This window comes from Microcebus murinus, chromosome 1 (assembly GCF_040939455.1).
Source record: "Microcebus murinus isolate Inina chromosome 1, M.murinus_Inina_mat1.0, whole genome shotgun sequence".
Classification (NCBI taxonomy): Eukaryota; Metazoa; Chordata; class Mammalia; order Primates; family Cheirogaleidae; genus Microcebus; species Microcebus murinus.
In genome coordinates, this window is record NC_134104.1 from 107892454 (window position 1) to 107908727 (window position 16274).

The 16274-nt window shown below is 33.8% G+C and overlaps 1 protein-coding gene across 3 annotated transcripts in view; it reads right to left on the reverse strand.

Moving 5' to 3' along the window:
* TSC22D2 (TSC22 domain family member 2) overlaps positions 1-16274 on the reverse strand; it is a 48943-nt gene that overhangs the window by 20734 nt on the left and 11935 nt on the right. Inside the window, exon 2 of one of the 3 annotated variants that reach the window (XR_012920020.1) lies at positions 902-1060. The exons of 1 other annotated variant lie outside the window; for it this stretch is intronic. Coding sequence is in view for 1 of the 2 variants with exons in the window: in XM_012782850.3 (XP_012638304.1) it covers positions 13676-13747 (72 nt within the window). In the remaining variant the exon portion in view is untranslated. Of the gene's footprint in view, positions 1-901; positions 1061-13675; positions 13748-16274 lie in introns of all 3 variants that reach the window. One more of the 3 variants, XM_012782850.3, reaches the window with a different exon arrangement.

Sequence of the window (16274 nt, forward strand, 5' to 3'; positions counted from 1 at the left end):
CTCTGGTTAAGGATAAAGTTGGAATTAGATATAGCGGTCTGCTTAGTTGATATCAACCCCCCTTTGGCTTTTTAGGAAAATAAATAATTTCAAATAATTTTTGACAGACTTACAGGATATATGTACCACACTTTAATGAAAATATTAATTCTACAACTGTATGACCTTGGACATATAACTTAATATAGACTCTTTTTTTTCATCTGCAAAATGATTACTTTCAGATTGGAAATTTTAAGATCTTATTCTGAGCTACATTCTATTATTCTAATAGTCCCCCTACAAAATACAGCTGTGTAAAACAAAGCAAAATAAGGTGCATAAAATAATTTTTTTCTAAGCAGAATAAAATTCTGAAAGAAAATTAATTTTCAGGGTATACAAAAATGTATACTGACTTCTAATGTATCATTTTCATATGATATTGGCATCTTAGGTGTTTTCAATGTAAGAACTGAGAAAATTTTCTTGGCTTTATTTTAGAGACATTTAGAAGAAAAATGCCCTTTATTAAGAAAATAAGATCCCCCAAAGCAGTAAAATTAATTTAAACTCTATTTTATGAAGAAAATGGATGTAAGTTTTTTGTTTTGTTCTATTTTTTTTTTAAAGAAGATTGATACATTATTTCTCAACTATCTCTTGGTACAATAACTAGAAAGCATTTGGGCACTTTCTTTTTTAAACTGATGTATTTATTAAACACCACTCCAAAGATATGGCCTTCAGCCTCATGAGACTTTGAAAGGCTTACATATTCCAAGTATTTAAAATTCCAGGTTTTAACTTATATTTAATACTATACTCTTAGTTATACAATGTGCTCATTTTGTTCATAAATATTCATCTCAATACAATAACATCAGGTATAATACATAAAATCTAATCCATTAAGTCTTACCAATTTATGACCTGATGAGACACTCTTGTGGACAACATTCAGTCCTTAGAAGCTAGAATAACCCTCCAACCATGTGAGGGCATCACAACTTTTAAACTTTCGGCTTTCGATCATTATTATGTCACATTCCTCCTCCGATGCTGAATTCTAAAAAAAATTCTAGCAAAGAGTTTAAGTAAATAAGTGTTTTAATCAAATAGCCTTTAAAAATCGTTCATAGCAAAATTTTATGTTTTACCATGATTACACAACTGATATTTTGTACTTTTATAAAAAATGTAAAATAATTTCATATTTGATCTGGATACTTCAAACTTTAAATTCCAACATGGACTTTCAGGCCATCAGGAATACTTCTTAGTAAAGAGTCAAGTAGAAATGGAACCAATTAAAGGTTTAAGATCATGATCCAGAAATTATAATTTAACACCATACCCTGATATAACAGCTTTGTAGTCCTGTAGAATGGCATTTGAGTTCTATTGTTTGGTCCACATCCATAAATGAGTTTCTAGACTCATAGCACAGGTGGGTGGATCAATAACAATCCATTACCAATAATTTAAATGCTTAAAAGACAGCATTCAATTTTTATATCTAAATCTTAGTCTGTTCTCCACTACCCCCATTTGAAAAATAGACAACATGATGGCAAGAATAAAATTTTATTATGTACTTTATGTAAAAGTCATAACAATGTATCCTGTTCAGCAGTGGTCTTTACTGCTCGTCTGTGGTATAGGGCCAGAGGAAAAAAATTAGGGGTAGAAAGATTTAATAATGGCAAAAATCACTTCATTAAATTTTTTACCAGAAAGCTTTCAATTGGGCATCTAGTTTAATCCTTGAAGAGTAGTATCATTAATAACATTTTCTGTCTGTTAAAAATGTACACTTACAATTTTAGTTGCCAGTAATACAAAGAAGAGGCAACCCATAGATTTCTGGGCATAGTTTTACCTAAATTAACCCCCTAAATAAAACAATGTAATAGGGGATAGGGGAGGAGGAAAGAAAGAGGCCATTCTTGAGGAAGATCAATATGTACGAAGCTATAGAAAACTCAAAGAGCATTATAAAGGAAACTGCAGCTATCTCAAGAGATACTTGACCCAAATGGGTTGGGTTATGCTGTTACAGATTTTAACTTTCAATGGAACTTTTCTATTACAGATGGTCACTTACAAGTCTCTCACGCAGTCTGAAAAACTACTAGGACTTCTCCAATTTACAAATATACTCTTTCCAAATGTAATCTCACAACACATTTGACTTCAATAAAATCATACAACTTTACTTTGTCTTTTGTCAAAGCACAGTCTTATAATGTAACCACCTGGTGAAGGCAAAAATCCATATTTATAAGGATAAGTAATAGTTTAAAACGGTTGTCATTTCATTAACATTATCAAATGTTTTTAGAAAGTTTTAATGCAACTCTTATTTCCTACTAACCAAAATACATTTTTTTTAAAAAGTTTAATTTTAATGATTTACTTTTTTGTGGGACAAATCCTATGAGAAGATACAGTATGTAGCCATATTTAGTAAAGTAAATAGTTCCTGAAACATGCATCTATAATGCTGGTAATTTCCTTGTCTGCAAGGCTTTGATGAACTAGTTATTTAAAAGGCAGACAGCTTGACCCTTTGCTAAAGGGCCTGCCAACAAACATTGTTATGGTAAATGCCTGGAAAGCCCTTTTGGAAGACAGAATTAAACCAGCCATATAAAACAAATTCAATTATTTTACCAGGAAGCTCACAGAAAAAATTTTAAAAGGTTTGTGTATTATACAAATGTATAGTAAGTTTAGGACTTAAGCGCTATATACATTTTAAAAGACATAAAACTTCTATATCAAATTTTTCCCAAGAATGCATTTTCAAAATTAGTTATTACCAAGTACAAAGTCAAATTTGAAGAGTTTAAATCATTCGTTCCCAGCATGTAGGAGATCCTTATTAAAAACCTAAAATGAAACTGAGTAACTGATGTGTTTATAGATGAACACAGTTGGTTAATTAGATATCCTTTAACATTTAACTTAAATTAGAATTCTTCCTAAGAACTAATATTTACTCAGAAAGCTATATTAATATATCAATCATAATCCTGAATCTCTGGCAATATTGTTATCCAAATAAATCCTGATACTTCCTATAGTTATTTATCATTTCATGAGGAGAGAAACTCCCATTTAACTGAGAATGCGCTATTAAAAGATCTTACAGTCCAGTCCGATAGAAAGAACTGGTGAGCAGGGAGACAAAAGGAGGATGATTTGCAATTTCTAAGTAATTATTTGAAAACTGAAATGCTACGTTAAACAAGCCCATAAAAATTCCTAAAGGAACTTGCTTTTTGAATGAATGTGCTTATTAACTTAGTCTGATATGAAATTTCACTCTCAAGAATAAACCACATCTCTTTAAAAAATTCTAAACACTAGCCATATTTTCACCCTGCTGTTCAAAAAAGTTGACTACACTGTTTTGAGAAATCTAGCCATGATAAACCAATGCTTGGTCAGAAATGCTTATGGAGAAATTAGGCAACCCTCTATGACCCAAATAAATTATATATAGTTGTTTCATAGATTATATATTGAGGAAATGAGCTTAGAAATATCAAAGATAAACTTATTTTAAAAAATGAGTCCATATGTACCTAATATGACAAAAATGCTGGAAAGACAGGTTTCAAGAAATTAAAATATGAGCGGTAGATCCAAGATATAATTTAAGACAAAAATTAGCTATGCTAAGATATATATAAAAGTATATATATAACGTGTTTAGCATGTTATGCATTGTATGAAATGCCCCTATTAGTGGAAGAAATGCAAAATACATAGCTTAAAGAATTTCATTAATACAGTTTTGAAAAACAGCTCTAAGAAGATAGGTTATTGGTATTTTTTAACATATGTTTATTCTCAATGATTTATACTTAAAAGAAGTAGAAATAGCTTCTAATGGATACAAAGAAAATAAAAAGATATTGAAATTGAAGGTAAGCAGAAAGATAAAAATGGAAAATCAAAGTAAGTGGAGGCCAGCTATATAATATTCAAATGTATGTAATGAGGACCTGCATGCTTTAACAGAAAACTGCATATTTGACTGTGAGCTTTTTTTTTTGTTTGTTTGTTTGTTTGTTTTTTAGAGACAGGGTCTTGCTCTGTTGTCCAGCTTGAAGAATAGTAGTGCAATCATACAAACATAGCTCATTGCAGCTTCAAACTCCTAGGGATCAAATGATCCTCTTGCCTCAGCCTCCTGAGCAGCTACAGATGCGTGCCACCATGCCCAGTAATTTTTTAAAAAGCTTTTTGCAAAGAGACAGGGTCTCACTATGTTGCCCAACCTGGTCTTGAACTCCTGGCATCAAGCAATCCTCCTCCTGCCTTGGCCTCCCAAAGTACTAGGATACAGGCACAAGCTGCCACACTAGGCCATCTGAGCTTATTAATAACAGCCAACATAAAGGAAATATAACTTAAGATACCAACACATATTATGTTTTTGAGAAGTGATATCTCTTATTTCTTAAAACACAGTATGTTATGACCATCTAAAAATGTTTATCATCATCATTTTCTAGACTAAGTTAACATCTAAAATAAAAATACACAAACAGAAACAAATACAATAGTGGGTGAACAATTAAGAAATAATTTCTCATTGCCAATTCTGAAGTCTTTTTTTTTTTTTTTTTTTTTTTTTTTTTGAGACAGAGTCTCACTGTGTTGCTCAGGCTAGAGTGCCATGGTGTCAGCCTAGCTCACAGCAACCTCAAACTCCTGGGCTCAAGCAATCCTTCTGCCTCAGCCTCCCGAGTAGCTGGGAATACAGGCATGCACCACCATGCCCGGCTAATTTTTTCTATATATTTTTAGTTGGCCAATTAATTTCTTTTTATTTTTAGTAGAGATGGGGTCTTGCTCTTGCTCAGGCTGGTTTCAAACTCCTGACCTTGAGTGATCCTCCGGCCTGGGCCTCCCAGAGTGCTAGGATTACAGGAATGAGCAACCATGCCCGGCCCAATACTGAAGCCTTTAATGAAAACAGATGTATGTCAGGTGTCCCACTGTGGCTAGCCATAGAAAAGCTAAGAGAAGAAATGTTTAGGATCCAGTGAAACACCACTTCAAACACTGAGATACAGATTGGTGGTTAAACACCTGGCAGCATTCACAATTGCAAAGATCTGAAATCAACCCAAGTGCCCGTCAATTCATGGGATTAATAAAATGTGGTATATGTATACCACAGAGTACTACTCAGCCATAAAAAAGGATGAATTAATGCCTTTTGTAGCAATTTGGAATGAACTGGAGACCATTATCCTAAGCAAAGTATCTCAAGAATGGAAAAACAAATACCACACGTACTCTCTAATAAATTGGAACTAATTGATGGGCACACATGTGCATAAAAGGAAGTACAAGTCATCTGGAAATCAGGCAGGGGGGAGAAAGAAGGGGCAAATACCTACCTAACAGGTACAACAAACACTATCTGGGTGATGGGCACACTTATAGCCCTGACTCAAGCATTATAAAAGCGCTCCACGTAGCAAAAACATTTTTACCCCCTTAATATTTTGAAATTAGAAAAAAAAAATCTGGCAGCAGACAAGCCACTTAACACAACTATCAGAGTAAAACTAAGAGGATACAACAGATTATAAAAGATAGCAATACATAATTTGTAAATCCAAGTGGTAATATAAATATGCCCTCAAATTATACTTTTTCCAACTCAAGATAATTAAAATGCCAACCTAACATATATGTATAAAATCACAGTACAGAAAAATACACAAATATATTTCAATTTCTAGTCTAAGCAACATACATTAATATCTAAACCTCCCCTTATAAAAACATCTCTAATCCTAGTTAGTTGTTTCAGTCAAATTTTAGGCAGTACTCTCTGGCCTCCCAATTCCCCCAATAATACAAACTAGTTACACAGGTGTATCTTTTTCAAGTATTTTATCTAGAACCTTATTGCTGCTTTTATGAATATTTACATTTTAAACAATTTTACATGAGACTAACACAAGTGAAGTACTCATCTACTTATAAAAGACAGGAGGAAAAAAAGACAGCTATTTAATAATTAAATGTAATGTGTGATCATGTCTTGGCTCTTGGATTAGGTAAAAAAAAAAGGTTATGAAGGACACTATCAGGACAACTGGCAAAATCTGAATATGAATTAACTGTATATTAGATAATAGCACACCAATATTAAATGTCCTGAATTTGGTAATTATGCTGTTGGTATGTAAGAGAATAATCATCTTAGGAAGCATATGCTAAAAAATTTGATCTTAAATAGATATATTTGCAACATACTCTTAAGTAGTGGCTGAAATAATGTTAAGATGATAAAGCAAATATGACAAAATGTTAACAAACATTGGATCTTGAGAAGATTATTGAAATTCTTTGTAATATTCTTGTAATTTTTCTGTAAAATCAAAATTATTTCAAAATAAAGATTCAAACATTTGATCTTTTTGGTTAGAAAATAATATTCTCAGAATGTTCTAATCTCTACAACCACTCATTTGTTCAGACTCTCTCCTGTTTTCTAAATGTAGGCAGGATTGCCCAAGGTCCTAGCTTGACTCTTTCACCCTAACTCTGCTCCTTGGCACCCTGGACTTTCCTAAAGCTTTAATTCTAACAATAAATGCATAATAAAATAAAAGATTCTTCAATCTCTTCCTAATCTTATTATCTCTACCAAGCTGCAAGTCTGCAGTGCCAGCTGCACTGCGAACACTTCCACCTTAACTTTCTACCAGCTCATCAACTCATCCAAAAAATAGGTAAAAACAAGCCCCTCATCACTTTCTCCTTTCCAAACCAATTCTTTCACTAAGACTTCCTAACAGGCCCAGCATTCTCTCAATTAGGTTTGATACTTTGGAGTCAAGTTTGACTATTTCCCAATCATGTCCAATCAGTTGTAAAATCCTATAATTCCTACTTTCTGATAACCATTTTTTCCTCATCTCCACTACCTAATTCAGGCCTTTCTAATAACTTTCTAGCATCTTGGTCTCTATCCAATCTAATCTCTCTTCTCTGTTGTCTTTTTTTGAGACAGTCTCACTCTGTTGCCCTGGCATCAGCCTAGATCACAGCAACCTCAAACTCCTGGGCTCAAGCAATCCTTCTGCCTCAGCCTCCCGAGGAGCTGGGACTACAGGCATGCACCACCATACCCGGCTAATTTTTTCTATTTTTGGTAGAGACGGGTCTCGCTCTTGCTTGGGTTGGTCTCAAATTCCTGAGCTCAAATGATCGACCAGCCTTGGTCTCCCAGAGTGCCATGATTACAGGTGTGAGCCACCACGTCCACCCTCTCTGTTGTCTTAAAGTCATGCACCAGTCAAATTTAACTATCCTTATCACATAAGCACTGTAGTTTCATAGTGGTTCACAGCATTTCTTCTAATTGGAATGGTCTCTTTCCCCAGTTTTCTAACTCTGCATGACCAAATTCTACCTACCTTTCAGTTTTCAACTTTTTGAAAAGCCACCTCCTGAAGAAGTTTTGACCAATCCCTCCAACTATACTTAAGAGAAATAAAGTGCTTGAATTTTATGATAGTTGTCACTTTCAGTGATGTGATAATGTATTAACTTATCTTTTTCCATATTAAGACTAAGCTCATTAAAAGCAGGCACTAAATTTTATTGATCTTGCTTTTTCTAGTATTTATAGTAAATAAGTAAGCTTTTGCTGAGTCAAGCAATTGCAAATTTTTCTGATATTTTCCCTCAGCTTCATTTTGAGCTACCATACAAAAGTCAAATTTTCAGGCTTTAGTCTTTTGGTCAGGAGAGGTAATCTCTGAAAGAACCACTTAAAATAGCAACAGGAAAATCCCTTAAATGGCAAGAGTCTATAATTTGGGACAGATGTATATTATTAAAGAGACTACTTTATAATATGATCAGCCATCTAATACTTTACTGAAATTCCCTAGTAGCTTTTGAGATAATTTTAGGCATGGGTTTCAAAGAGTTTCATATGTGGCCTTTTTTTTTTTTATTTTGAGACAAAGTCTCACTCTGTTCTCCTGGCTTGAGTACCATGGCATCAACTTAGCTTACAGCAACCTCAAACTCCTGGGCTCAAGCGATCCTACTGCCTCAGCCTCCCAAGTAACTGGGACTACAGGCATGCACCACCATGCCTGGCTAATATTTTCTATTTTTAGTAGAGATGGGGTTTCGCTCTTGCTCAGGCTGGTCTTGAACTCCTGAGCTCAAACGATTCGCTCGCCTTGGCCTGCCTCCCAGAGTGCTAGGATTATAGCTGTGAGCCACCGTGCCTGGCCTCATATGTGGCCTTCTTTAATCTTACCCTAAAACCCCAATGACCTACATTCACTACATTTTACATACAACTGTATTTTTTTCCTGCATACTACTCTTATTTCTACATCAAGGATTTAACTTACACTTTTAGAGCATCAATTTCATAATCACACACTGTGGCTTTCAAAAATTCTAAGGACCTGTTTTCCCCATGGTCCTGACTATGACCTAGAATGATGCCAATATATGTATAGTCCATTATTTCTGAATGAAGTTACTTAACCTTTTTAAATTCTTCTGTCAGTTCACCAGCTTTCCATTCCTTAAGCAGATACACAGCTCTTTAAGGTTTGCTGATAATGGGAAAACAGAAGGAGCCTAATTCCAAAGCTTGTATTTATCTTTTTTCTTTTCCATTTAGAACTAAGTAGGGGGAATAAAAACTCCACAAAGTAGGCATTTTAAAAGTAAACTGAATCTAAATTTCACTCATGCACCTGTACTCCCAGCTACTCAGGAGGCTGAGGTAGGAAGATGGCTTAAGCGCAGGAGTTTGAGGCTACAGTGAGCTATGATCATGCTACTGTACTCCAGCCTGGGCAACAGCAAGACCCTGTCTCTTAAAAAAAAAAGAAAAAGAAAAAGAAAAGTAACAGTCCTATGTTACAGATTAACATGGAGACATAATGGCTAAATGCAATGTGGGATTTTGAATTAGATCCTAGAACAGAAAAAGGACATTTAAAAACGTGGAAAACTTAGCAAAATTCAAATAAGATCTGTAGTTAATAGTACTATACCAACGCTAACTTCCTAACTTTGGTAATTGTACTAAGGTTGTACACAATGTTAACATTAGGGAAAGTTAAGTAAAGGATATATAAGAACCCTCAGCACTATTTTTGCAACTTTAAATCTAAAATTATTTCAAAATTTAAACAAAGGAAGACAGGAAGGAAAGAAAGAAAGAGGGAAGGGAAAGGAAAGGAGTAAAAAAAAAAGTCTTAAAAGGTGACAGGTTATTAAAAAGCTAATGTTTAGCTTCTTTATCCCCTACTAGAAGTCCTTAAGTGGAACAGGTTGAAATGTAATCCGATAATAAATTATGTAAGTACCAGGTACAAATTATTAAGGAACATATTTGGGTTGGTTTCAAAACAACTAGGGTATATACACTCAAGGTACTTATATATAATTATTAAGAGAGAACATTTAATCAGTAACAATCAAGTAATACACTATAGTGATTCTTTAAAATTACATAGTTCAGATCTACAACTATGCAGGGCCACACAGATGAATCTAAAACATAGTACTGGGTGAAAAAGACCAGACACAAAATACATAGTATATGATTCTACTTATATAAAATATGAGAAATTAGGATAAGAAGAGGAAGTCAATGGAAAGGGGTATGAAAAAGGTCATAAAGCAAGCTTATAATATTCTATGTCTTGATTTGGGATCTGGGTGCTGCTTACACAGGTGTGTTCAGTTTGAGCTGTATATTTATGAATGGTGCACTTTTCTGATACAAATTATATTTCAAATAAAAAATTTTCTAAAAGTCCTATCACTGAGCATTCAAAAACTAGATTAGTCAAGTTGTGAAAACTGAGTCTTACCATTCAGGTTAACAAGTACTGGTAAATGTTAATGATGGACCCAAGCTTCTTAGAGGATAAGCAAAACAAATAAATTGTCTCATATGGTATCCACAGCATTCATAAGCAGCTTAGTTCTAACTTACTCCTTGCCTCAAAAATAAAATCTCACAGGGCACATTGAGAGGAAACACTGGAAGTCTTTTCTAACACAAAATACTTGAGGTTATTTAAATAACAACACATTTTTTATCCAATAATTTTTTTTTCTTTTGACAGCAGCCTGTATCTGTATATCCAATAATTTTTAAACTAGATGTAATAGATGTAAATGAATATTCACTGTAAAAAAAATTGACAGAAATCACCAATTGTCTAGTAAAAGATGTCTAATAAACTTAGACATTCATTTTAAATTAATGACCCATGTCTACTACTTTCCTTATTAATTCCTCTTTAAATATTGGAACCATTATAAAAAAGGACAAGCAGACTTAAGGGGGCAGTGCACCTAGCAACTGTTACTCTCATTTATATATTTTCTGTATGAAGACAAAAACACTTCAAGTGCTTATCATTGAGGTTAAATCCTTATAAGCTATCTGATTCCTTCTTTTATGCTACATGAACTAAAGTTCCTTCTCTCTCATACTCCTTTAGTTTACTGACCTGATATTTAGAAGAGGGTAAATTGTTTGTTACCAATTCTTATGCTGAGCTTTTGCAAAAAAGGACTCCGAATGACAACCTGCTCCCCAGTGATCATAAGGATAGGTTCTAAACTAAATCTGCCTATTTAACAAAGCAATACCTAGAATTAACTTTGGAAAGCTGTTCTTTAAATAATAGGAAGTTAAAAGTTAAAGTTACTAACTCTGAAATGCCAATAGGCTAGGACATTACTAAAAATTAACTTCTTCATAGTAAGATAATCTCCTACAAAGTGGATGAGGAAAGCTACATTATTCATTTTAATGAACAGTCAATGTAAACAGTTTGGGCTTCTGAGAAAATACCTGAGCGATTACTATCTACTCTCCTTATCTGAAGATGGTTTCAGCTGACTGAGTCCTTGAGGACTCTGCAAATGACAGGTAGAAAAGACAGAAACCATGATGGCTCCTACATAAAAAGGGAAAGGAAAGCTTGAGAGTAGCTCAATTTTATTATAATAACTGAGTGAACACTGGCTATCAGTGAAAGGAGAGAATATCTACATACAGGCAGAGGCAGACTATTTTCAGAGGCTGGTGAAGTCTTTCGCCTTGCTAATTCTAATTTATATATGGAAGGAAACAAAGGGGCCATCAGAGAACTTTTTAAGTCAATATCAAAAAAGTGTATTAGTTACTTAAATTTTGATTGAAAGATACTCTGCTAAACTGAAAGAATTTCCCTGGAAATTCCAGTCTTTCAAGGAAGGCAAAATCAGGAATCTTCAGTTATTTAGGGCAGGTTTAATGAAAACTGGAGTGGGGCATAACAACCGCCTCTACTGAAAATGATTTCCAACATTTCATAAACAGGAGCCTGGATATGGTATCTAGCAATACTGACAGGCAAATTTATGCCTCAAAATAAGTTGATAATGCAGTAGGATTATGTAAGGCAGCGGTCCCCAACCTTTCTGGCACCAGGGACTGGTTTCATGAAGATAATTTTCCATGGGCTGGGGGGAGCTGTCGCAGATGTAAGGTCCTTACAGTCCCTTAAACTCCTGAATGGTTCTATAGAATAGCAGAATCACCCTTGCAAAATACTTACTTGCCAAATTAATGGTAAAAAATAATCCTAAATTTATAATAGTCAAAAATGAACAAGGTAATTTGGTGAGGTTTCTAAAATAAACAAGGTCAGAAGTTATATTTAATATTTTTAAAGCTTAACACATGCAAATCTTCAACCCCTGTCTGCAATGAATAAACAGTCTCACAATATTTTATTAGTTGATACGCTTTTTAACAAGTCTGTAGATATCTGCTAACTGGAGTTATAGATTATCAGAACTAATAAAGCTAGCCATTATTGCTCCTTTCAATTGGAAATTTAATAAATTAGTTAAATTTAGGAAGCCACTAGTCTGTTTCTACAGGGTTGGGCTAGTCAGCTTGGTCCTCTTACAGTGAAGAAAGGCTGATCTAGAATATTAAGTTCTGATTATATTTTGGCATTAACATACTATAGACAAGTATCCGTTAACTTCTTTGGCTCTGGACAACAGCCTCCAAGGAGAAGAGAAAATATTTTCAACCCATGAGAAACTACAGATACAGCAACTTGCCTCATTTCTGATACCTTAAAAAGTTTCTGGTATCTAAAAAAGAAAACAGATAAGGAGTATTTAGCTGTAACAACAAATGATGTGCAGGCAATGTCTACAGTTGTTTTATAATGAAACAAAAGAAACCTTTAATATTAGATCCAAATTATAAAAAATAAAGCTTAAATCTTTCTATACCATTTTGATCATTCATATTGATATCAGGGTAGCTCACAAAAGTTAGCTATTTGAAATAAATTACCATACATTTGAATTTGAAAACTACTCTTAATTACATTTCTGGAGTACTATTTTTCCTTTTTCTATGGGGAAAATATAAAGCATATCCCAAAATCCTCACGTTCTGGCTACATTTCGTAAATTATTTGAATGATTACAATTTCATGCTTGTTTCATGCCATAATTTACATTTATGTAATAATTTATATTACTATAGAACTACTGAAAAATGTATTAACATGGTACTATCCATTTTTAAACTTCTTGTTCTAAAAGTAATTATTTTAAAACATTTTTGGTTAAGGGACACACCATCTAAAATATACTTTGTTAGAAAATTTCTCTAGAGTGACACACAAGCAAATCAAGCCTAAGACTGTTTTAGCATTCTAGGCAATGCAGATCATGTCTTAATATGACATGTACATGCACTTAGCAATACTCTTCTAATGAAAGAGACAGAGTTGAGTTCATGAGTATAATCCAAAACTATGCCAGAAGACACAAATGCGTTGCCAGGCAGAATTAAAAGAATCTAACAAGCTTTGTGTGAATTTTAGAAACACTGTTTGTGCTCAAGTTCTATTAATTAAACACAAAATGATGGAGTGCTAATAAATATTCAGCAAAATAACTGAACAGAGCATATGCTACCTAAAATGTGTGTTAAGCAGAAAGATAAACCAAAGTATCTTTTGCCATAAATGAACTCCAAGATTTCATTCTATATTTGAAAAGTTAAAAATAAAATCTATACTACATTTCTGCGAGAAAGCAAACTGTTTTAGTGGCTTACAAACTAGGAATGCAGATCTAGTATATTCTAGTAAACAAACTTGATGTTTCTTGCCAAAAATTAAACAATGACTACTTTGATACCTTTGTTTTGTCCCTCCTTCAATTTCTTAATTTGAAATAACATTTCACTTTGAGTCACTATGGCTTTTACAGAGAAACCATATAAAACAGCACAAAAATTAACTATAGATGGTTTATTTTATATAACATATTTTTGCATTAAAATACACTGAGGAAGTTGTTATTTCATATTATAAAATTCAGTAGAATATGTAAATCCTTCAAAATATAAATATATTTAAAGTGCACAAAATACAGTAAAAAGAAAAGCACATTTATTTTCTATATAAAATCTAGATTGTCCTTTTGGTTTATTTTGCTGCTTTGTCCCATGCTAGCTACCACATGATCCCCCCACCAAAATAAATAAAGATCAGTTTTAATGATGAGAAACCCAGTACAGTGCAAAGCAATTCATGCATACACTTTTGCATGTATGCATTCCATATGTAAGTATTCATACCTATCCCAGAGGCTCTTTGATTCCTGAAACGTGTTCAAATGGAACGCTTGGTAGAAAGCAGTTGAAGGATTCCTGTGAGATCCAAGAATCAAATGGAAATGAGGTTGAGAATATACAGTAAATCACCACTTTTTTAAAAAAATGGAAGATTTCAGATTTCTAATACACTGTAACTGCTTTAATAAAAAAGAGGAAAAAAACATATAAGCTTGTTTAAAACAATACTTTTAAAGGAATTAAAAACTGGATAAATTCCAGAAGACCTCAATAATGCAGGATCACAGGTCTAAAATAAAGTGGTAATACAGATAAAATTAAATACTAAGTAGCATCCAATTTTTTGTGTGTGCACATGAATATGACTAATATACAGCCTAATCAACACTATTCTGTACCAGATGCTTTTATAAATATCTATTGGTTTAAAAGTATAACAAAGCAGTTCTCATAGTATTCATATAAAATAAGCTATACCTTCACAATATAAAGGTATATTCTTAGGCTCTGTTATAAGTGAAAAGGGTGTGAAAATGAATATTGTAGAGTTCTTCCCTGGGTTGGCCGTGACATATTTTCACCTTCAGAATCCATTTATTTATGTGTGGTTTTTCTGCCTCGCCAAAAAATGGCACAGCAATTGCATAGTAGCTTTCTGAATTCTTGCATTAGCACAGAGCCCCTTAAAGGGATAAAAGCTTACTTAACATAATTATCATACATTTCTACCATTCCCTAGGGACACATCCCCTAGGGCCATCACCATAGACTCTTAACTCATGGGCTTATCTGGGCAAGCTCCCAGTATGTACTATTCATCTCATATCTCAGGATGGCGTCATAGGTAACTAAACTTTTGACAAAGCTGCTTCCTAAACAGTTTTCCTTCCTCCTGAGCACACTTCTAGTACCTCCTCCCTCCCCCAACCTGTACCTGGGGCCTAACAAAAACTTGCCATACACTTTTAAAATTCTTAGCCCATACTATAGCAGGATAATACCATCAGCTAAGAATATAAGTTTTGATTATATACCACACACACTATTCTAAGTGCTTTACATTTATTAAGTCAATTCTGACAAAAGCCCTAAGAGGTAGGTGTCATTATTATTCCCATCTCACAAATGAAAAAACTGGCTGAGACAGAAGTAACTTGCCTTATGTCACGGAGTTAGTAGATGGCAATCTGGTCCCCAGAGTGTATGCTCTAATACTACTAAACATATAGCAGAGTTAAGTCTGTCTCTTTTATCTATTAAATGGTGATACTACTATCTAGACTGGTAGATGGTTGAAGAATCGAGACTTTACATAAAGCTCCTAGCATACAGTCAATGCTTGTTAGCTATGATTTTTATCTACAAAACAAAATTTAGATACAACATGACAACTCAGAGGCCCTAATAATTGCCTTAAAGTTTCTGCAGAAGTACAATAAAAGAACTGTTTCCAGGGTCTACTGGAACAGCAATCAAATATCAATGATATCAAATAAAACAAATACATGATAGAATTCTGTGATTTCAAAACTCAAATTGAGACTCATTAAGTTGTTATATCAAAGTTTTAAATATCATTTTTTGGAAGGCATATATATATATATATTTTTTTTTTTAGACAGCCTCACTCTGTTGCGTCAACCTAGCTCACAGCAACCTCAAACTCCTGGGCTCAAGTGACCCTTCTGCCTCAGCCTCCTGAGTAGTTGGGACTACAGGCATGTGCTACCATGCCTGGCTAATTTTTTCTATTTTTGGTGGAGACGAGGGGGGGGGGGTGAGGAGTGTGTGTGTGGGTCCCACTCTTGCTCAGGCTGGTCTTGAACTTCTGAGCATGAATGATCCAACCACCTTGGCTTCCCAGAGTGCAGAGTGCTAGGATTACAGGCGTGAGCATTTTTAATTTTAACCAGTAGGTACCTGTTAGATAATCCAAAAGCCCTACTTCAATTCCTTTCTGTTCTTTTAACCCTTTCTTTACTTTTCTCTTAACTAGGTCTAAGGCAATAACAGGCACTGGTTAGACTAGCTAGTAACAAAAGCTTAAGAGGCTTCTAACTGCTGTTTATTTAAACAATTTACATCCTCTTAAGAATTTATGGAGCCACTTTTTTTACTGTACTTAAAGATCAATCTGCCAAATAACAAGAAAATCAACCAAATTAACTGAAGTTTCAATTTGGCTTTTTTTTTTTTAAACCAGGCCAGCCCAGGGCCATATGGGAACTAGTTTGCTATCCTCACAGGTCTGTTTGGAGACATCAGGTTTAAACTGAGAGACTCAAAAAGGAAGGCAGTAAAATACAAGAGAATAACAAAGAGTAAACTTGGAAGTTATTCTGCAACTCTGGAATTAAATATTCATTAAAAAGTATTCACAATATATTTTAAGGATGACATTCTTTAAAAGAACATTAGATGCTCTGACTCTGGAAATATAAATATTTAATTTGAATCAAATTCATATGCCAAATAAATTAGTTCCAAATGAAGTCACATGATTTAAGCTATGAAACTAGCATTTTTACAGCATAACAGTGAAATATTTCCTGTAAGAGAAAAAATAACATTATCTGCAGTTAGTAGTAAATCTTGGGATGTG